The sequence below is a fragment of the Anabrus simplex genome, chromosome 2 (genome assembly GCF_040414725.1).
Source record: "Anabrus simplex isolate iqAnaSimp1 chromosome 2, ASM4041472v1, whole genome shotgun sequence".
In the NCBI taxonomy this organism is placed as follows: Eukaryota; Metazoa; Arthropoda; class Insecta; order Orthoptera; family Tettigoniidae; genus Anabrus; species Anabrus simplex.
Window position 1 is genome coordinate 1,022,082,874 of NC_090266.1, and position 22,693 is coordinate 1,022,105,566.

Below are 22,693 nucleotides of genomic sequence, written 5' to 3' on the forward strand. Positions count from 1 at the left end.
GGACATTTAGGGAATCTATTGCCTCTCAAATACTTGATATTTTAAGAAGTGTTTGTTATAGATTTATACTTTATTCACCGATAGCATTATTGAACACAAGAGGCGACATTCAAGAAAAGACTAAATTAGATAAGTTTTAATAGTTACTATTAAAGTTGGAGTAAGTATGAGTGAAGAGTAAGACTCTTAAAACTGTATTTTAATGTGTTTGAAGTGTTTTAATGTGTTTTCCATAAAGTTGTAGGACAAAAAATGAAAGTTTTCACAGTTTTGTGGTTTGCATAATATTAGCTCTCAGCATTACTGTAACCCTTTCTTTACTTCTTTCTCCCCCAAAACACTTTTTACCTTTAAAGAGCATTAATTAGCATTAAACACGTCATTGGGACTGTATGTACTCCTTTGGCAGGGCTGGAAAAACATTTTCATGGTAATATTTCCTGTATACTTCACAGACTGCAGCACTTTCACCTGACATTACCATTTGCACAATTCCATTCCAAAGTTTTAATTTTTCCAGCCACCCAGAGCTGGCTGGATAAGATTCATAATTTAAGTCTTCAACAAATTTTTCCGCTTGTTCATGAAGTAAGTTACTGATAACTGAAATGTTTTTGTCTCTCACACAGGTCACCCAATGAACCATAGCTCCTTCGATCACCAGAAAACTTGAAGTTTTGAGTGTCTTCAGCTGTGGAGTAAATCATAATTCATCTACCGGGAGGCAAATCTTGTCTTCGTCTTTTACTATTGTAGATAGTGTACTGGGAGGAATTCCATACATAGCCGTCTTATCCTTCCTTTTCCAACATTTCTCCACTTCACTGATCACTCAAACATCTTCACTGAGATTTATGAAGCGTGTTTTTTAAGTAAGGTCAGTTTTGTTGCAGACACTAGTAGTTCGCGCGCATATCGCGAGCGCGTGCGTCGTGTACCGGCATGCCTCGGGAACAACTGTGCTCAGTTTCAGCTCTGTAGCTAACCTGTACGGTTCTGTTCTGTGCTTTCAAAATGTTTAAGACTATCAACTCGCCCGCCACGTGCGAGGTTCGGTCAGTGATACGGTTTTTGTCAGCAAGGAACCTGTCTGCTACAGAAATTCATCGACAGATTTGCGAAGTGTATGGTGATACTGTTATGAGTGAAAACAAAGTGCGTAAGTGGGTACGACAATTCAAAGATGGCCATGACAACGTCCATGATGAGGACTGCTCCGGTCGCCCTTCTTTGATTACAGACAATTTGGTGGCTTCAGATGAAGCGAAGATTCTTGAGAACAGGTGCTTCAAAATAACAGGTCTCTCAAACGAATTTCCTGACGTGTCGAGATCAGTGCTTTACAACATTGTTTCTGAACATCTGAAGTTTAGGAAACTGTGCTCCCATTGAGTACCGAAACTCCTAACAGAGGACCACAAAAACCAAAGATTTGAGTGTGCGATGAAGTTCTTGACTTGTTATGACGAAGAAGGTGACGGCTTCCTGAGTCAGATCGTAACTGGAGACGAAACATGGGTTTCGCATATCACACCCGAATCGAAGCAATAGAGCATGGAATGGAGACACACACACACACACACACTCGCCTGCAAAGGTGAAGTCATAATCTATGAGAATAACACGTAACAGATCTCGACGTGCAGCCGTGCAGCATACACAGTGCCAACACTCAACATATTACAGTCTACAATATAAAGGAAGCCCTCACGTTATCACCTAGAACTTATGTATATTGGTTGACATCGACATAGTTTTAATCCCAAGATGCACGGCATTACTTAATACTCCAGTTTACAATAGGCATTATCTTAACTTAGCAATGGTGCACGCAATTTCTCATAATAATTTAGTACATCAAGACAACTGTAATATATTATACTAGCATTAATCAAGAAAACATCGGAATGAACAAAAACTATCACAAGTTTAAACATTAGAATACAAACATTGTGTACTTACCATATTACAAAAATAATGCAGCAACAACAAACCAGTACAAACTAGAGTTAAATGTGGACCCATTTTATCTTGTTTTTATCATTTCATCCACTTTTAAATGGCCTGTTATAGCGGGTCAAATTTTATGTGTATATATTCGTTTTTAATAGACAATGTATGTTCCAATAATATATACGTAAATATGTAATAATTCCACATATACCGTTGTAAACTTTATTTGATGTTTACTAGACTCAGGCTACAATGTGATGATGCTTTACATAATAAGCGACTTTCTAGTCAATGAGAAAAGATCCATTATACTACTGTTATATTTACTTTTTCATGATCTGTCAAATTGGGTCAGTGATATAAAGACATTAGTCCTTATGTGATGTTTTTGAAACCGATTTAATGTATAACAGCTGAGGATGATCCCATAGGGGTCGAAACCGGTACTGAATTTACTGCATCTTTGAAATAAACATTGTATTGATAAGGTGGAGGCTTCTATATTATTTTTATATTGTAAAGGTGAAGGCCAAACAGACTCTGTCCCAGCGCAAAATCATGGCGTCGGTGTTTTGGGAGAGACATGGGGTTTTGTTGGTCGACTTCATGCAACGAGGAACCACTATCAATGCAGAAGCATACTGCCAAACCCTGAGAAAGCTACGCAGAGCGATTCAAAACAAAAGACGTGGCATGCTGACAAAGGGAATTGTCCTTCTCCATGGCAATGCAAGACCTCACACTGCAGGTCAGACCCGCGATTTATTGGACAGTTTTGGCTGGGAAGTTTTAGACCACCCACCCTACAGTACTGATCTTGCGCCGAGCGATTACCATCTGTTCCTCCACCTCAAACATCACCTCAGTGGCAACCATTTCAATGACGACGATGTGAAAACGGCAGTGAACTCTTGGTTATTGGAGCAGGTGGCAAGTTTCTATGAAGAGGGTATAAAATTGGTTACGAGGTATGGTAAGTGGTTGAACAAACTTGGCAACTATGTCGAAAAATAGAGTGAAGTATGTACTTTCTGAAAATAAATTTACTTTTTTGAAATAACCTTTCGTTGTGTACTTATTTTCAAACGGACCTTACTTAAAAAACATGCCTTGTAGACATTTCACTTTGCAATTCTCCACATTTTACACTTGCAGGCCTGTAAGTAGACACTGAATGACTGGTCAAGAAGATGCTGGAGGTTTTCTTGGTATTGATGTAATGCAGGTGGGCAGCCCATAGAATCTTATCATACTTTCATTTCCTGTCTTAGCCACCTATGGTCAACACAGCACGGGTGGACAGATAGCCGCTATGTAAACATACCAATGTTAGACAGGAAGATGTACTGTAGTACGTTTAGGAACAATAACACACAAACCATAAATGCTGAATTGCACAGTTAATGTTGTACAAAATTTAAGTTACAGAATATTTTTTTTGCTTCTAGGGAAGAAACTTTTGCTTCAAGAAGTCAAATATCAAGCAACACAGAAATAAATACATGTGAAGAATAGGACAGATGGACAGGAAATTGAAGTTACTTTGTGATATTGAAAACTCAAGTAATGGAATTTTGAGATAGCAAAGTTCAACTGTGTAACATTTCGTGTTATACTGTAGGACACACTAGAGGAAAATTAATTTACAAAATGCAATGTAGATTATGCCAACATTAATTTCCAGATAACTGCTTGCTTTTCTGAATTTTGTATCACAAAGAAAACAATATCTGAGAACAAAAAGTCATCTCAATTTTCTACAAAACACATAAGTGTGCCAATAGCAACACTAGCTTGGCTGTGTGAATCTTTCACACCTTCCGTTGCATCATTCTTGCACTCTACTCATCTGGATCCCCATGTTCCTCATCAACAGTCAACTTCCATACAAAATCATTCTCAGTTTCATGTCTGAAACCATGATCATTTTTATTGATGTCTAACAACTCAATTATGTCACTTTCTTCTGCATCTTGGCATTCATCCAGGTTTTGCAGTAATGATGTCATTATAGCAAGAATTCTTTGAGGGCCTGAAAAATTGTCATCACTGAAATCGGCATTTACTTGCGCTTCACCAAAAATTGGTTTCCATGAATGTGTGGGCATAGTAGCATTAATTTTGTCTAATGACTTGTTAACTGCATGAAAGGCATCTAACAAAGTAAATTCCTTTCAAAATGTTGGAATAACACTATTTTCATCAACCAACTGCTGTAAAAGAGACCACCTGTAGATTTTCTTGAAAGCAACAATAATACATTGGTTCATAGGTGGCAAAATATAAGTTGCATTAGGGGGGGAGGAATTTGATGAAAATATCAACTTCTATGTAAGTACACTTTCAGTTAACAACACTGCTTTGAAAGGCAGCTAATTCTTGGTTAGGCAGGCTGTCAATTGCTTCACACAATGGTTGTGAAGCCAGTCCTTAAACATCTGTGTGTCCATCCATGCTGCCTTTTGATTATAGTAATGCAATAGGACATTTTTACGTTTAAAACAAGGCATTTTAAATATTCTTATTGCTAATAATTTCAGTTTATGATAACCGGTTGCATTAGCAAACCCCATAATGGTTATTCTTTCCTTGGATATTTTACAGCCTGCGGCTTGTTTTTCTTGTTGCATCACTAGCGTGGAGGACGGTAAACATTTCCAATATAATCCTGTCTCATCTGTAAAGATGTGACAAGTCAAGCTGTCCTTTTTCGATGAAATTCTTGTCCTAACTGTTTCAGCAGCTTCCATATCTGTGGTAAGACATTGCAACTTCTTTTCTGTAGAGTTTTTTAATCCACGTAAGCCAGCCAGAAGATGCTATAAAATAACCTTTTAAACTAAGAACAGAGGGTTCAGCAGACATTGGGCCAGGCACAGGAATACCTTCTGCTAATCTTTTTATTAAATCCCCGTATCATGGCTTCATCTAGATTTTCATAGTATGATATGTTCATCGATTTTCTGAATGATTAACGATCACACCCAGGGGAAAATTTGATCAAGGTTTTCTTTTGCTTTTTCATGTGTCTCACGGTCATTTCACCCACATCAAATTCGCCAGTTATTTTGGATGTTGACTCGCCGTTCTCCATTCTTTGCATAATTTTCAGTTTTTCACCGATGGTTAAACTTCTATATTTCATTTTACAACCACTCATGTTGAGAACTGACACAGCCACAAATAACAGCTGAAAACTCTTACAACTGACTTTGATTCAAAGCAATGCATGTAAGGTCACACTATTAAACTGTACTGTTAGCACTGTCCGCAGATCTCTGGCGTACCTATCCTCACAACTAAGTGTAGCATTAGGTCAGTGAACTTTGGGCATTGCAATTGGGAAAGGGAGGAAGAAAGAGACAGAAGAAAGTGCATTCTCCCTGTACTGTCTTAGCTACGAAGATAAAAGAAACCAGTGCTATACCATCCGCAGCGACATATTCATATCCTTTAAGTTTGCAGAATTCTGATAGCAGTGTGCAGGTAGACCTACTACACCACAAAGTAACTAAGTCCAGTCTTTTCGGATTGTTATAATTTTGTGTCTGTTATGGAAATTCCATGGTTTACAGAGGTGTAAGAAGGTGCTGGGGTGAATGGGCGGACAAGGAATTGACCAGAGCATAAGTTGTGTACTAAATTTTGAAATTTTCTTTCCTTTTTTTTTGTTTTTTTGTTTTTTGTTTTTGACTTTAAAATTTGATAAATAGAAGATCTGAATAAACAATAACAATACAATACTGAGCTCATCAGCTCCAACAACAATGACTTAAAGTCCAACAATCAGGTACAAAACTAGAGAGAATTATCAACATGATAATATATGAAGAATGAGTATTATAGCTCTGAAACAGGTGCACAATTTTATAAGAGCCTGTTTGCTCCACTAGCTTACATAGCCTAGGAGTCTGAACTCCATAAGTTAATATAGTCCAGCCTCTGAGAGGCATGAGCTTTTAATAGCACATTTACAACCTGCAGGTTGTTCTTAACTAAAGTGTTTACACATCCTCGCCTTGATGTGGGCTTATTTATAGCTCAACAGTTTGTTACACACTGGTCTATACACAATTACAAAATCAACAGGGGCAATGAGTGCCCATTCTAAATGGCTTTAATGTGAAAAGGGAAAGGTTTAATATGATTGGCCATGAACCAAAGGCTAGGAGGCAAAACACTTGCACTCCTTCTAGAATATTTTAAAACCCTAAGTGGGCTTATAGCCCCAAGGAACAGAGGCTAAGCCTATTCTACGCCGGGGTGACTAAATGAGGAACATTAATTTCCGAAAGAGTTTTAAGAATTTTAGACGATCAGAAACTTTTGTCACCGCACTCCAAGTTGAATGGAAATCAACAGAGGGTAATCACTCCTTGTTCCCTTAGTTTACAGGTTTCTGCGTTGGGATTTGAACAGAGTCCTCAGACTTGCCGAAAATCTACATTTAAACCATGAAATTAGAATTGAACACGAATTAAAGAAGTTTCAAACCTTCCCCTCAAGCCATCTGCTGGAGTTATCACATGTTAAGAAAATTCTGCCATTACCTTGAGTTGTTGGGGCGTTTGAAGCAGACCTGCGGCCCCTGCCCCCAAAGAACATGCCGCACTCACTAAACTGGAGTAAAGATGATGACGACACAGCCCTAAAGTGCCCAGCTTTTATAATATTTCGAGGGGAAGCTTCCAGAACTCTTAACACATAGGCTGCACACCTGTACACCCCCCCAATTTTAATTGGCAAGAGATACTGTTACCAAAATTTTTGATTGGTTGATAGATATAGGAGTTGGAGGGGGCAGAATTGTTGATGACCTTGACACAAGAACAAAACAATCTTCAAAAACTAAGGTTAGGTAACAGTGAAAACCAACTTTCGCTTAAGAATTAATTGTCATTAATCCCAACAGAGGGGGCGATTAGGCCGATGGTAGAGACTTCTAACAGTTGCAACCCCAAGTATCTTCAATAACATTAGTTCAAGTTCAATTACATAGATGGCGTGCAGTTTAAATGGACGGAGAAGGTGTACCCCCGGTACAGTCTCCATGCTCATATAGCATTAAAATTCCTTTAAAAGATGCCGAGATTATTTTACAGCACATGATGATTAGCTACTGCAAGAACATCCGGCTCCATGGCTAAACAGTTAGCACTCTTGCCTTTGGTCCAAGGGGTCCTGGGTTCGATTCGTGGCCGGGTTGGGAATTTTAACCTTCGTTGGTTAATTCTGAACCCTCAGGGGATGGGTGTGTGTGCTGTCTTCATAATAAGAATTCATCATAGGTAAGGCCCCCATTCTCACAGATGTGCAGGTTGCTTGCACAGCATCAACTCAAAAGACCTGCACCAGGCTTCTTCTGAGGCCATACACCATTTAAAGAAAAAAGAAACTGCAAGAATTACTACTTTTAAAAATTACTCTTTGAGACTTGCAAGTTAACCACAAAGCAAATTATCAGCAGTACAATGAATTATTAATCCACATATACACACTGTTGTCCCAAGGCATTACCTTGCACGCTGTTTCCACTACAGCATTCCTGTGAGTCATTCATTATCTCCTGAACCTGATTACTGTATTTTATTTGGAATTTGGCACCATGCTCCCAAAAGTAATGCACCATATTATTTTATAAAGCAAAATTTTATCTACCCCTTTGTTGTGCAACAACCTATTGGTTCACAATGTCATTTCTCCAAACAACAACAACAACAACAACAACAACAACAACAACAACAACAACAACAACAACAACAACAACAACAACAACAACAACAACAACAACAACAACAACAACAACAACAACAACAACAACAACAACAACAACAACAACAACAACAACAACAACAACAACAACAACAACAACAACAACAACAACAACAACAACAACAACAACAACAACAACAACAACAACAACAACAACAACAACAACAACAACAACAACAACAACAACAACAACAACAACAACAACAACAACAACAACAACAACAACAACAACAACAACAACAACAACAACAACAACAACAACAACAACAACAACTGTACTGTCCACTTCTAGAAGGCCATCTGTGCTGTGAAGCCTGAACTATGTATCTGAAGATACTTGGACCTTTTATCTTTAAGGCGGGTACAGACATGCGCTGCTAACTCTGTAACGTAACCACGTCGTGCGCCAAGGTTAAGCGGGGCAATGTTACACACCGCGGTTGCGAGGTAAACTTGTCTACCCCGCGCCGCAGGTCGTAATGCGTAACCTACTAGCGTTACATGTAACTAATCTCATTAAATATGTCAATACTTCCTCTGATCAAATTGCCAAACTGCAGCAGCAAGCCTCATCAAATCTAGAAGCCATCTTCCAACGAACTCAAGACTTCAATTCTAGATTATCATCATGACTAATCACGCATAATGCAAAACTACAGTTTTTTTAAATAACATTATTTAGAGAGCACAATTCTTAACTATAATTTGCAATACTGAAATGTTACTGTATTCTAGAAACCAACGCACTTCAGAAACTATGGCTCCTATATATTAACATCCAATATTTATATTTATGACTCAAATTTTAATGCCAAATTATAGTTGAATCAATTTTATTTTAACATTGCAAACAATTTTTAGCCAAATTAAAAACTGTGTTTTGGACGTCAATGTGTTTTAGAATTAAGAGTTAATACATTTTAACATCGCAGATCATATTGTCATAATTTTTAATGTGTATATTATTCTTGTTTTAAATATTGTTATCACTGAAATTAGATTTACATTCAATGCAATGAAATTTGTAACAACAAACCAAAAATGACAAACCTTGAGGCAATTGTATAGGCTGATGATGCTTGTGAATAAAAGCGAAACATGTCCCGGTAAATTAGTGTTGTAACATTACAACTTAGCAACACAAACTGTAATTTGTATTGAAAAGGTGGATCAAAATAACCAACAAATTGTTAGTATACCTACTAGCGTTCCGCCAGTTGAGACAGTGCAGCTTTGAAAGATGGACTTAGCTGCAGCAGCCTATATTTATTTGCATTATGCAACTAAACGGAAACATAGGCGATGGTGGCAAACTCAGCTATATTCATGTCGAACTACACATGGTGGTTCAAATTTGCTGGCTGACATGAAGTTTCAGACAGTTAGTGGGCATTATAAACATTTTACTTGCTAAACCTGACCAAGGCGTTGTTTCCGTTTCCAACGCTTTGTGTTGATTTTTGTTTTCGAGTTCCACGCAGGAGTATTATTGCTCAGGCAATCAAGTCGGAGTTTTAAATGTTTCGATATGGGTTGGTTTTTTTACAGATAGGTCTTATGGCGACAATGGTATAGGAAAAGCCTAGGAGTGGGAAGGAAGCGGCCGTGGCCTTAATGAAGGTACAGGCCCAGCATGTGTCTGGTGTGAAAATGGGAAACCACGGAAAACTATCTTCAGGGCTGCTGAGAGTGGGGTTCGAACTCACTATCTTCCTGATGCAAGCTCACAGCTGCACGCCCCTAACCGCACGGCCAACTCGCCCGGTAATATGGGTAGTGAAAGCATAGTAAAACAATTATTAAAACACGTTTTTCATCAAGTGAAAATAAACAAGAGATTGACTGTAGCCGACCCTGGTCAGCAATTTTCAGGCCTTACGACGGTTTTCTGTACTTTAGTTTTACAATATTATATTATTACAGTATATAAGATTTTACAACGGTGAAGTGACTGAACTGACCGAAATACACATTTCGTCTTTGTCTTTGAAAGAAAGTCATAATTCTCTGCAGACTTCTCCTTTTTCCCCCCCCCTCCATGTCTTTCTATTACATTCATTCATTTCGTGATGTGAATAATTCGGGGAGGGTGTGGAGGAATGTGCGGATTTATATTTAATTCATAAATTTAATCTATAACAATGCCTGAACTTATATTTAATTCATAAATTTAATCTATAACAACGCCTTAACTTCTGGGGCAGGAAATACCACTGTCTTATGCGTGTTGTACACCATTACATTTTCCTGTCAGTTCAACATTACACAAGAAATTTGTCAAATCTTGTCAAAGACTGTTCAACATTGCTGAAGGTTTGATAAGATTTGAAAAGATTTGGCAAGGTTTGATAGCATTTTGTTTTAACATAGAGGAAAGGCAAACAGCTGTTGTAGTTGTTGGACTAGCAGCGGGGTACAATCTTAAAAAGAAGAGAAACGCGCAAAAAAAAAAAAAAAAAAAACACAATTTACATGGGCAAACTATTAATGTAGTTATCTTCAACATAATTTTTGCAATGTATTTACTGCCACATCATCATTTGTAGAGGTTAAGTTATACTGCATAGCTATACTCACATTAACTGAATAAAAATGACAGCAATGAAATGGAAATACGTATCTTATTACATGAAAACATATAAGAAATTCAATAATAATAATAATAATAATAATAATAATAATAATAATAATAATAATAATAATAATAATAATACATGTCTTTCCTTCTTTCTTAATCCGTTTACCCTCCAGAGTTGGCTTTTCCTTCAGACTCAGTGAGAGATCCCACCTCATCAATTTGATAGGGCCTAAAGTTGCTAAGAAAGATACCACATTCAGAGAGGCTATCTCGGTGCAAGAGAGACTGGCAGTGACAGTACGATTTCTAGCAACCGGTGATTCAAACACTAGTCTGCAGTATCTTTTCAAAATATCCAAACCGTCGATTAGTGTTATCGTACCGGAATGTGACAAGCTCTGATTGAAGCACTAAAAGAAAATATAAACGTAAGTAAGGAATTTATTGCTGGGATATTCTATGTTTCATACATCAAACATTATCTAGTTTAATTGCTTATTCAACACAGAAACACTACTTTGTAAGTCTAATCAAGTCCTGAAAATCCATATCCACATCGTGGGAATTGCTTACTGTATTTGGCTCAGTGGACAGATTGGAGTTGGAGTGAGGAGAACTGGGTGTAGTAGTAGTATTCGGTGAGGATAAGGAAGCTGAAGGAGTGGGTGTTGAAACGGTGTAACCTTGAAAATGTGATGGGTTCGGCAGGTGATGAACATTATGTTGTGCAGCATGATGGGGATATTGGGAATATGTAGAGTGAACCGGAGAATGGAGTGGATGGGGAAAGTGGTCATTCCTTAAAATTTTGTTGAAATGCCTGGGATGGCTAGTTAGCCACAACATTTCCTTAGCTCTGTACATTTCAATAAAATGCAGTGTGTTTTGCTCGGTCCACAACATTTTTATTGATCAAGCAGACAGAGGCGAATGTATGTTACGCGCCGAGGTCCTGTGTACGTCCAAGCTTGCTGTAACTTCCGCGCGCGCAGCTCTTTGATGTGACGCGGGAAAACCGACAAGCAGTGGAACGCCGTGAACCTCGTTCCGCATCGTTCATGTTGCGGGCTAAGGTTGCGAGACGAGGTTACGCAGTACCGTCCAGACAGGAGCGTGATGCAGTTACGTTACGATGTTCTGTTACAAGTCTGGACGGGCCTTTAGACGTCTCTACTATCGGCCTATGTGCCCCCTCTGGCGGGAGGACGGACAATTAATTTTTAAGGGAATTTTCTATTGTATAAGTTGGTAAACCTTAAGTGTTTGTAGATTTTTTTTTAATGTGCTGAGGTTGTCAGTACTACTTCAGTTTCCTTCTTCCTTAAGTTATTAAACAATCAGAAATTTTTGTAGCCAATTAAAATAGGGGGTATGTACACGCATTCTGCCTAGGTCAAGAGAGTTTGGGAACCTTCCCCCTGAGTTGCTATATACGCTGGGAACTTTAGGGCTGCTTTGTCATCTTCATCGCTCTGGTCTATGTGTGTGTACGGTGTAAGTGGAGGCAGAGGAAGCCTTGCCCTCATCAGAAGGCCCAACAGCTCAATGTAATGGCAGACATCTTTTAACATGTGATAGCCCCAGACAGTCAACCTGAGGGAAAGATTTCAAACTTCTTTCTTAATGTAAAATTATAAAGTTTAATGTCACCTTTTAAATGTAAATTTTTAAGCAAGTCTGAAGACTTTGTTCAATCCCTGTTGGGAAATATGTAACTTAGAGAATAGAGAGTGTTCACCCTCTATTAATTCCCATTCAACTTGGTATGGGAATGACTATAATTTTCTAAAACTCTAAATTCTTCAAAAATATTTTGGTAATATCTTGCATCTAGTCACCTCTCTGTAGTATAGGTTTAGCCTCTGTAACTTCGGGCCATAAGCCCATGTAGGATTTCAAGTGTATTTCAAAAGGAGTGCAAGTGTTTTGCCCCCTAGCATTTTCTTCATGACTGATCCTCTTAAAACTTTTCTTTTGTACTTCTAGGCCATTTAGTATGGGTACTCGTTGCCCCTGTTAAGTTGTAATTATTCAGAGGCAAGTGTGTAACAGACTGTCGAGCAGAAATGACAGTAAACACTGTTTTGAAGTTTATTTAGAGTAAAATTTCACAGAAAACTTGTGCCCCTGAGAGGCTGGACTGTAGTAAAATTTTGGAATGTAAGTGAGTGGAACAAATGCGCTCTTTCAAATAGTGTACCTTTAGTGCTACAAAGCTCATTCCTTGTAAATTATGATCTTCTCCATTGTAACTGATTTTTGACTTAAGTCATTGTTGTTAGTTTTTTTTGCTAGGGGCTTTACGTTGCACTGACAAAGATAGGTCTTATGGCAACGACAGGATAGGATAGGAGTTAGAAGGAAGCAGCCGTGGCCTTAAATAAGGTACAGCCCCGGCATTTGCCTGGTGTGAAAATGGGAAAGCACAGAAAACTATCTTCAGGGCTGCTGACAGTGGGATTCGAACCGACTATCTCCTGGATGCAAGCTCACAGCCGTGCGCCCCTAACCGCACGGCCAAGTCACTGTTGTTATCAGAGCTGATGAACTCATAATAATAATAATAATAATAATAATAATAATAATAATAATAATAATAATAATAATAATAATAATAATAATAATAATAATATTTGTTTAACATCCCACTAACTACTTTTATGGTTTTCAGATATGCCGAGGTGCTGGAATTTTGTCCCACAGGAGTTCTTTTACATGCTAGTAAATCTACCGACACGAGACTGATGTGATTGAGCACCTTCAAATAACACTGGACTGAGTCAGGATCGAACCTGCCAAGTTGGGGTCAGAAGGCCAGTGCCTCAACCTTCTGAGCCACTCAGCCTGGCTGCACTGAGATCACAGTTGTGATCAACAGTATTCTGTAAGAAGGAAGTAAGCTCCCAGACAAAACTATTTTTATACCGGTTTGCTTTCAGACGAACTTTGCTTTATGTACGTGAAAGCTGGGTGGACTCAGGATATCTTATTCATAAATTAGAAGTAACAGACATGAAAGTAGCAAGAATAATCGCTGGTACAAACAGGTGGGAACAATGGCAGAAGGGTACTCGGAATGAGGAGACAAAGATACTTTAGGAATGAACTCTACCCACGAAGCTGTATGCATAAACCGGCTGCAGTGGTGGAGTCATATGAGGTGAATGTAGGAGGATAACTTACCTAGGAAAATAATGGACTCGGTCGTGGAGGGTAAGAGAAGAAGAGGGTAACCAAGACAACCATAGTTGGACTCAGTTTCTAATGGTTTAAGGATAAGAGGAACAGAACTAAATGGGACTACAGAGCTAGTTATAGACAGAGGATTGTGGTATAGCATTTAGTAAATTCATAGAGACCGAAAGCTATAACATGGAGAGATGGAAAATAATGTGGTGCATTAATTTTTTGACTGACCTTCGTACTTTTGTCCAACATTCTCATCCTAAAGATTTTTCACTCATATATGCTTGCAGACAGCCTTCCCTGTTTCTACCCTAGGCCTGGTGATACTTAGTTCACTGCCCATCAGATAGAACAATTTGGACTCTTCTCAAGTCAAACCAAAATACTAAATTTCAAAATGTTAAGAATCGCCACCCCTATCTATTCCTCTTGTAGCATTTTTTCAGTTTCAGTTGCCTGAAGAACTGGTCCTGGCAAACTCTCATTGGTCTGAAACTGAACTAGTTTTCATTCAACTTGCTGCCCACCCATCTTTCCTAAAATACCTCTGAACAACTTGCAGGATGTATTAACCAAAGAAATATGTCGATAGTTGTAGCAAATTGCCTAGCTTGCATCAAATCTGAAGGTAGGTTACCTTACTCAAATTCCATGCTAATTCCATTATTGTATGAAGTCATTTCAACTTTCCGCCAATTCATCTTTAATTCCGCGGAGCTGAGTTATGAGACAGTAGTCTAAATCGGTGAAGTCAATCCAGGCACTGATGGCTGGTATTTGAAGGAGTTCAGATATGCCAGCCTCCTGTTTAGATTTCCTGACACACACAAGAACTCCTGCATTCCCACTAAATTTCACCATTTCAGTCTAATTCCTTTCACCTACATACTATTCCCTATTTGCATAGATTTATGTTAGGAGGTTTTTTTAATACATTTTATTTTTATGTTTACAAGCTACTCTGACTTCTTCATTCATGGTATGGGTTCCTGCAGTCACATCTTGGACACAATCTCCCCGATATAGGGTATCCAGCTATAAAAGAGGGCCGTATCCCTGTGAAGTACCAAACGTAGTAAACTGGGGAAAAGGCCAGTGAGAAAAATATTTTGGACATACTCTGAGCTGAGGCTGTGCACGGGGAGCTTGGACAGCCAATTCACTGCAAACCCTAAGTCATTAGAGTGAACAATTCTGAGACTATGAGTAAGACCAGCTAGCTCCCTGGTTCATAGATATTAAATATTCACATTTACAATATTCTAACATGCCTCATGCCTACGGGTGTGACTGAGTCCCACTTCCCTTTGTTAGATGAGGGATTCCTTGGAAACAACTCCATGCACTGAATGGAATTCTATGAGGTGCTATCAATCCAATGTGGCTCACGGAATAAAGAAAATAGAACTGACTGAGTCAGCAAAGAGGATGCATGCGCATGTCTTAGGATTTCTTGAGATTCAGGTAAGGGGAAATAACAAAAAATTGGTAGGATTTTTTTTTTTTTTTTGCTAGTTGCTTTACGTCGCACCGACACAGACAGGTCTTGTGGCGACGATGGGACAGGAAAGGGCTAGGAGTGGGAAGGAAGCGGCCGTGGCCTTAATTAAGGTACAGCCCCAGCATTTGCCTGGTATGAAAATGGGAAACCACGGAAAAAAATTTTCAGGGCTGCCGACAGTGGGGTTCGAACCTACTGTACTATCTCCCGAATACTGGATACTGGCCGCACTTAGGCGACTGCAGCTATCGAGCTCGGTGGTAGGAAATTATGAGCTGTTCTTAGCAGGTGTTCTGATGTGCAGCTCACCGACTAGAAAGATGTGCACTAGGAATATTACTATTATTGCTGTTGTTACTAGTAGCAGAAGGTGTTAAAAGTGGAAAGGTAGAGCGTGAAGATAGATTGTTGGTTAAGAAAACCATAGCATGAAGCATCTTTTCTATTAAACAATAAATACTGTAAATGGTGCAAATAGATTTGATAGATGCAGGAATTAAGACTAGGATTTTATTGTCATAAGTGTATTCACCATGTAAACAAGCAGATGAGGATCAAGTAGATAAATTTTATGAAGCACTGAATGATGTAGTAGCCAGGGTTGATAACAACAATAATTGCATGCAAGAGCTTCATTTTAACATCTGTATTGACAGCTGCTGCTAGTAACAACAATCGATGAATCCTCTCAGCTATTATTCTTGGCTTTCTAGACCAGGGCCGTTATCTCACCGTCAGATAGCTCCTCAATTCTAATCACATAGGCTGAGTGGACCTCGAACCAGCCCTCAGATCCAGGTAAAAATCCCTGGCCTGGCCAGGAATCAAACCCGGGGCCTCCGGGTAAGAGGCACGCACGCTACCCCTACACCAGTACATCGATACAGTACACATAAAAGACATGGATTCAAAATTTTTGGCTGCAGCCTTCATCAGTGAATGATAGAATGAGAATGGTAGTGGTCATTGTTGACAAGCAGATGCTGTTATGAGGTAAAGGGAGGGGGCCAGGTGCTTCCCTAGACCTTATCACAATTTGATATCCAACCGTGGAAGAGAGAGAGAGAGAGAGAAGGGGGGAGGGGGGAAGATGTTTTTTTTTTGCTAGGGGCTTTACGTCGCACCGACACAGATAGGTCTTATGGCGACGATGGGATAGGAAAGGCCTAGGAGTTGGAAGGAAGCGGCCGTGGCCTTAATTAAGGTACAGCCCCAGCATTTGCCTGGTGTGAAAATGGAAAACCATCTTCAGGGCTGCCGATAGTGGGATTCGAACCCACTACCTCCCGGATGCAAGATGTTTAAGGACTTAAAAGTGTGAAACAATCATCAAATATGGTGAATAGGGACAGGAATATCCTTAATCTGGGTTTTGCAGGTAATGCGGTGGCTGCATATTACAGTATTCCTTTGGCTAGATTGTTGGTAGTTGGTAGTTAAGCCAATGCTGAAAGCTGGGCAAAGTCTGCACTGAAGTTGGTAGATGATACAAACTTGTATGGAATTAAGTCTTGTTAGTGATGAATTACAAGCAAATGTTGTGCTGGATATATGAAGACAGCAGGTTATGTCCATAGGGGAAAAAGCCAGAAGGGGGTGGGGTTTAGTGTGATTAATAACTAGTGAGAATGTTCAACTGGATATTGATTCATGAGCTGCTGATTACACAGAGTATATGCACTTGCAATAAGAGCTTTCGATATTTAATGCTTACTTATTTAACTAGCAGTTCACTATGTGGACGAACAGTGGTAATCCGATTTTTTAAGGGTAGAAAAAGTCCATTTGGTACTCAACGTCACACCGTGTTGCCACATTAAAGATCCCTGATTACAAATTTGGCTTTTACCTCACATAAATAATTAAAACTTATTCACAGATTACCCAACAGACATCCATTTTTCTGCCATCTACAGGAGTATAACGGAATGTTGAAACTAACATGCAGGCAACCTAAATGGCATAAAATTGGATGTTTGTACACAGTAGTTAAGGCCATACAATAATCGATAATGTGTTGTTATTGTTGTTGTTGTTGTTGTCATGCCATTCACTAAAGCTGGATTAAAATCCATATATTGCTCAAAGAGAGATTAGATCAGTACAAGGATTTGTTATATTTTCTCAAATCTAGTTGCAGAAGATGCAAGAATTTGACGGAATGGAAGTACTAAATATAATCCTCCCTATGATCTATGAACACAAAAACTAGATTTGGAAGATTAGAAGCCAGCCTTTACTCATTTTTAACTTACTTTCTGGAAAAAATAATTTGCCAATATACAAAACTTGCGATTATGCACCCACAGTCAACGTAAGGTATTTAATTTACTCTAGGCATTTCTTATGATGAAAAATTCACTGAAAAGTATATCACATTCTGGGAAAAATAAGAAATATACAGCAGAATTACCTTACATATTATTTTCCAAGTGAACACTGACGTGAATGGGACACTGCTAATTACTTGCCACAATGGTAAACAAGATGAAAGCATGAATAATTTAAGATAATCTGTTGGAAATCGTCACCTTCAGGTTTCCTGGCAGAGGAAAGACATCAAAACACTGGGCTTCACTCATTTTTCTGTCGATATACACACTCAGATGAAGTGTGGACCTTCCAGAGCCCACAAGAGACCAGTGGCATATACATTCAATATGGTACACTTCAGGAGTCTTTAATATGAAGGTGTCCTTAACTGGCTGTAGATAACTAGCGCCCATCAAATATTGTATGTGTAAGTAATCACGTAAGAACTAAGTGTGAGTACATAGTCCGACAATTGAGTATTTTATTTCATGAATATGTTAATATTTTTTCAGTGTAATTCAATTTCATATTTTTAAATTAATGAGGAGTTAGTCGCAGCATGGCTTGTATATGATCTTGATTTTATGTTTATACAATATCTTCCCAATCTTGTCTGTTGTGTTTTTCATACTTGTCTTCAGACACGCCTTATTCTCCCACTATCCAAGCTTGTTTCAGATAACTCAAAGAACATATTCGTCACACCAAGACACGGAAGTTTCAACTGTGTCTAAGCAGCTGCATATTCATCCAAAACCAATCATGAAATTTATTTTGAAAAACTAGAAATTTTAGCAGGTGCCCCAGAATCTAGAAAGAAAAATCTGAGAATCCAAAGAAATAAAGGAACGCCTCATCAACATGAATTTTTAAAGAAAGGCTACAAAATTAGTGATTCTTGGATAGCTATAATTCACACACAACCAGGATGCATGACAGTTACAGCACAATCACAGAAAATGTCCATCTCATTGTTGGGCAAGAGTCACATTCTGCATGTTTCAAAGATGTCCTCAGGGCTCATGTGAGCCTGAGAAAGAAAATACAGTACAAAATATAAAGTGAGGTGGAAAAACTAATTTCACAGTCAATTTTAGCTCCCTGGGGAGATGACTGATTTGACCCCTGATCAAGCAGGGTTAAATCAGGTGTCTTGATGAAAAATACTGCAGTATATTCCAAATGCTGGCAACCCCAACATAATAATAACCGTACTGTATATACAGAACGATGACATGGTCCGTCCTGGACAAAGGACATAATAGTGGTATTGATCAATTTTTCTTTCTACCAAGTATATCTACCAACATACAAGAGCTAGTCTGGAATATATGTCTAAGAAATACCTATATTAATCTTTACTAATCCCTTCCTCATAGGTTGCTATCATAGGTCTACTACTTTCATTCAATCAGATAAATTCCATGCTAAATCAGTAACTATTCAAAGAAGCCATTTTATTGCAGACTTACCACTGTACTTCAGTATTTCTGGTCTACTTTCAGCCACTCCACCTGCTTTATGTAGAGAGCTTGCTGTTAGGCTTTTAGTCTGATGATCAAAACTTCAAGATCTCCAGTTTGATACAGAAAAACTGTAGAAAAATCACTTTAAAAACTTTTGCTGGCAATGGTCACATTCCAAATTACTACTTGGTAATCATGTCTCAGATTCCTTACTTACCATTTACTTTCAGGTATAAAATCTAATAAGAAGGGGACTATACAAATTATGGAAACTAGTGGAGAGCATCAACATATCAGTAAAGGTAACACACATATGAAAGAAAAAATATGAAATAAATGACTAGTTTACATTAACCTGCAGTACTATCAAGTCTAAGGTCAACAGAATGGCAACTCGAACATCAATCAAATTCAGTGCAAACTCTGCAAATTCTGCATTGGTGTAACTACCAGTTTTATCCAAACAGTAACGTAATAACTAGGGGGCGGATGTTGTTGAAATGTCATCATATTTCCCTTTGCATTTGAACGTTGCTCAGTAGTATAGACATTCATTCTGTGATATAACAAAGGATAACAACGCGTTTATTTTGCATTATTTAGTATTTTTTGCTGATTTGGGATGAATGGTCATTATTTCATCTTTCAATAAGGTTTTAGGTCAATATATAGTATTAATTTTTAGATCACTTTATTTTTTAAATTTAAGCACATTCTTTATTGTCAAAGTAATAAAAATCCACAAGTGACAATATAAAAAACACACACACAATTTCTTACATATGGTTAAATTTGCCAAACATCTTTGATGGCCAAGTCTTGTGTATCCGAAGTATATGTACAAACACAATACAAAACTGATATTTAGGAGAAAGTATTTCCTAACGTGTCTCAAACACCAGGCTTTTGCACTCGCCCTTTTTTTAATTTAATTAATTTCATGTGGCTATTACTAGCTGAGTGCAGCCCTTGTAAGGCAGACCCTCCGATGAGGATGGGCAGCATCTGCCATGTGTAGGTAACTGTGTGTTATTGTGGTGGAGGATTGTGTTATGTGTGGTGTGTGAGTTGCAGGTATGTTGGGGACAGCACAACACCCAGCCCCCGGGCCACTGGAATTAACCAATGAAGGTTAAAATCCCCGACCCAGCCGGGAATCTGAACCCGAGACCCTCTGAACCGAAGGCCAGTACGCTGACCATTCAGCCAACGAGTCGGACTGCACTCGCCCTTACAGCCAATCATTCACCCCCGTGTATGTCAAGGCCAAGAACAAATGGAAAAGAGAAGGGATTGGAAACAACAGTTAAATTTTCACTTCAAGTACAGAAGTATCTTCCGAAGTGTATATTATAGTTCTGTGCAAGAAAATGACAAAAGTGAAAGCACACCAAATTGTATTTTTAAATCAGCTAGCTAATGAATTTGGAAAAAGGCATGTTTACGGCAGATGGGCGTGTTTTATTTTAGTCCATATAGTCCATCATTATGTCCATATTATATACAATTCCAAGTAAATTGGGAGATAATTATTTCTTTAAAAAAAAAGCTGTGCAGTAAACAGAACAGGGATATATTACTTGTAAAACCACCAGAACTGAGTTTGATAGAGTATTCTAAAGCAATTTCTTTACTTATTTTATATCATTTTCCCATATATTTAATAGAATTTTATTGATCATTGTCAGTAATTCTTTAGGTCAACAACATCTGTCCCCTAGCAAATAACTAATAACCATAGTATTCAAAATCAATAATGAAGAGTATAACAGGTTCAACACCATTTCCCACACATGAAACAAAATAAAGAGATTCACTAACTACAGAAAGAATAAATTATTAGTAAGAACTCATATTTATATATATATATCAAGAGTTACCTTCAATTCTTCCTCAGCACAAACACTTTCTTGGGAACGACGAAGACCACTACCTGAAAATGAAACAAACTGGTAATACTGGATCAAATTCCCTGCCCCCCCTCCTATTACTACATAAAAAAAAATACACACATACATACACATATATAGAGAGAGAAAGAGAGTGAGTGTGGGTTTTCTGTTCACTGACAATCCAATCTATATTTTATAAATGGAGTTGAAGTGCCCTACTTGCCCATACTGAAAACTATGTACTTGTGCCACTGAAACCTCCACAGCTAGAACTTGGGAGACATTCCAAGTCGTTTGTAACTCTGAACTAGAATTTGGTCATTTTTATCGCTCAAATAAAATTCATAACTTCTTCACTTAGAGCAATTTTTAAGTGGAAAAAATCTGGTAAATATGTGAATCAGGTAGAGATTGTGTTTACTATGACTGAAGTTCAATGGCTTTTTGTTACTGTTGAGAGCATTTCTGAAAATGTTAATAATACTGGTTCAGTAGATTATGATACACTCTTACACATTACCTTCAAAGGGTTAAATACCAGAAATCATGATAACAGTAATCCAATAAGAATTCACCCTAACACTGAATTACAAACCAATTACCGCACTCGCCTTAGACTAATCCCTTCAGACAATGCTACAGAAGTGCAGAATGAACACTCTCCATAAGTAAGTGGAAAATATAGCCAGTGGCTTTTAATATGAGGTTTAAACACAAGTATCCCCAAAATGGAATAATTTTCAACTATGTATGCAAATCTTAAACTTGCCAACCAGGCTCTGCCTGTCACAAGCTAGGACAAAGAGCAAGTACTAATAGAGTACAACCTCTTTAAAAAACCTTGGTCCAGCTGAGCTGGTATTCACCTTGCTTGAGGCAAAAGCAGTGCCACTCTTACACTCGACGACCCAAAGAACTTCAGGCCTATCTCTCTCTTCAGTCAACATTCTAAACTGTCTGGAACACATTATACCTAACAGAACGACTTCTCTTGTAGATTAACAGCTGACTAATCAACAGGCAGGATTCAGAACCAGGACGACAGCGCGCAGACCAAGTGGGGAACCTTTCTCAGTACAATCGAAGATGGATTTCTGAAGGGCCTTGTATCTGACACCATTTTTGTCGACCAGACTGCTGCTTAAGATACGATCAACCGCCGACTTTTCATACACAGGCTGTTTAAAATAACAGAAGACTTCAACTAACTACACTCATTCAAAGCTTGTTACTGAACAGGAGATTCAAAGTGACACTTCAATGTAAAGAAATTAACTGAAGGAACCAGAAAAATGGTCTCCCACAAGATAGTGTCCTTACACCAATTCTCTTCAATATTTACACTAATGACCAGGCATTTCCTATTTGCTGTTGATCCTCATGTTCAAACTCAATCCAGGTCAGTCTGGGAAGTAGAATCCAGGCTGCAGAACTGCCTCAATGAATTGTTCATGTATTACAAGGACAACTACCTTAAACCGAATCCTAGGAAAACACTGGTTACACTCTTCCATCTATGTAATGAAGCTGCTAATTACAAACTTAACATCAGTTGGGAAGGAAGGCAGCTTGAGTTCACCCCTGTTATCAAATACCTTGCAGTTCAGTATGATCAGTCTCTTACTTTTATAACTTTTACAGCACACTGAAGGTTAGAGCCAGAAATAATTTACTACACATGTTAACTGGGTCAAGCTGGGGAGCACATCCAGCAACTGTACGAACTATAGCCTTGATACTTTCTTTCTCTACAGGTGAGTATGCTTGTCCTGCTTGAGTCAACTCTGTCGATTCCAAGAAAGTGGATGATACGTGCTGTACAGTTTGCAGCTCACTGCCTAAAACCAACGAACGTCAAAAAGCTATACTGCATTTATGACACAGCTCCACCTTCAATCCAACGGCAAGTAGCAGCTGAAACTGAGAAACTCAAACAAGAGGTGGACAACCTCACTATGGTCATGAAATAGTACAACAGCGTCTCAGATCAAGGATGAGTTTCATTAATAACACAAGCCACACCAAGCATTCT

General features: G+C 38.4%; 1 protein-coding gene across 2 annotated transcripts in view; it reads right to left on the minus strand.

The window, feature by feature from the left end:
* Nucleotides 1–22,693, minus strand: part of LOC136864642 (maternal protein tudor) — a 356,675-nt gene that overhangs the window by 119,628 nt on the left and 214,354 nt on the right. For both annotated transcript variants that reach the window (XM_067141905.2, XM_067141906.2), the window contains one exon: nt 20,650–20,702. In XM_067141905.2, the coding sequence (XP_066998006.2) occupies nt 20,650–20,702 (53 nt within the window). The remainder of the gene's footprint in view (nt 1–20,649; nt 20,703–22,693) is intronic.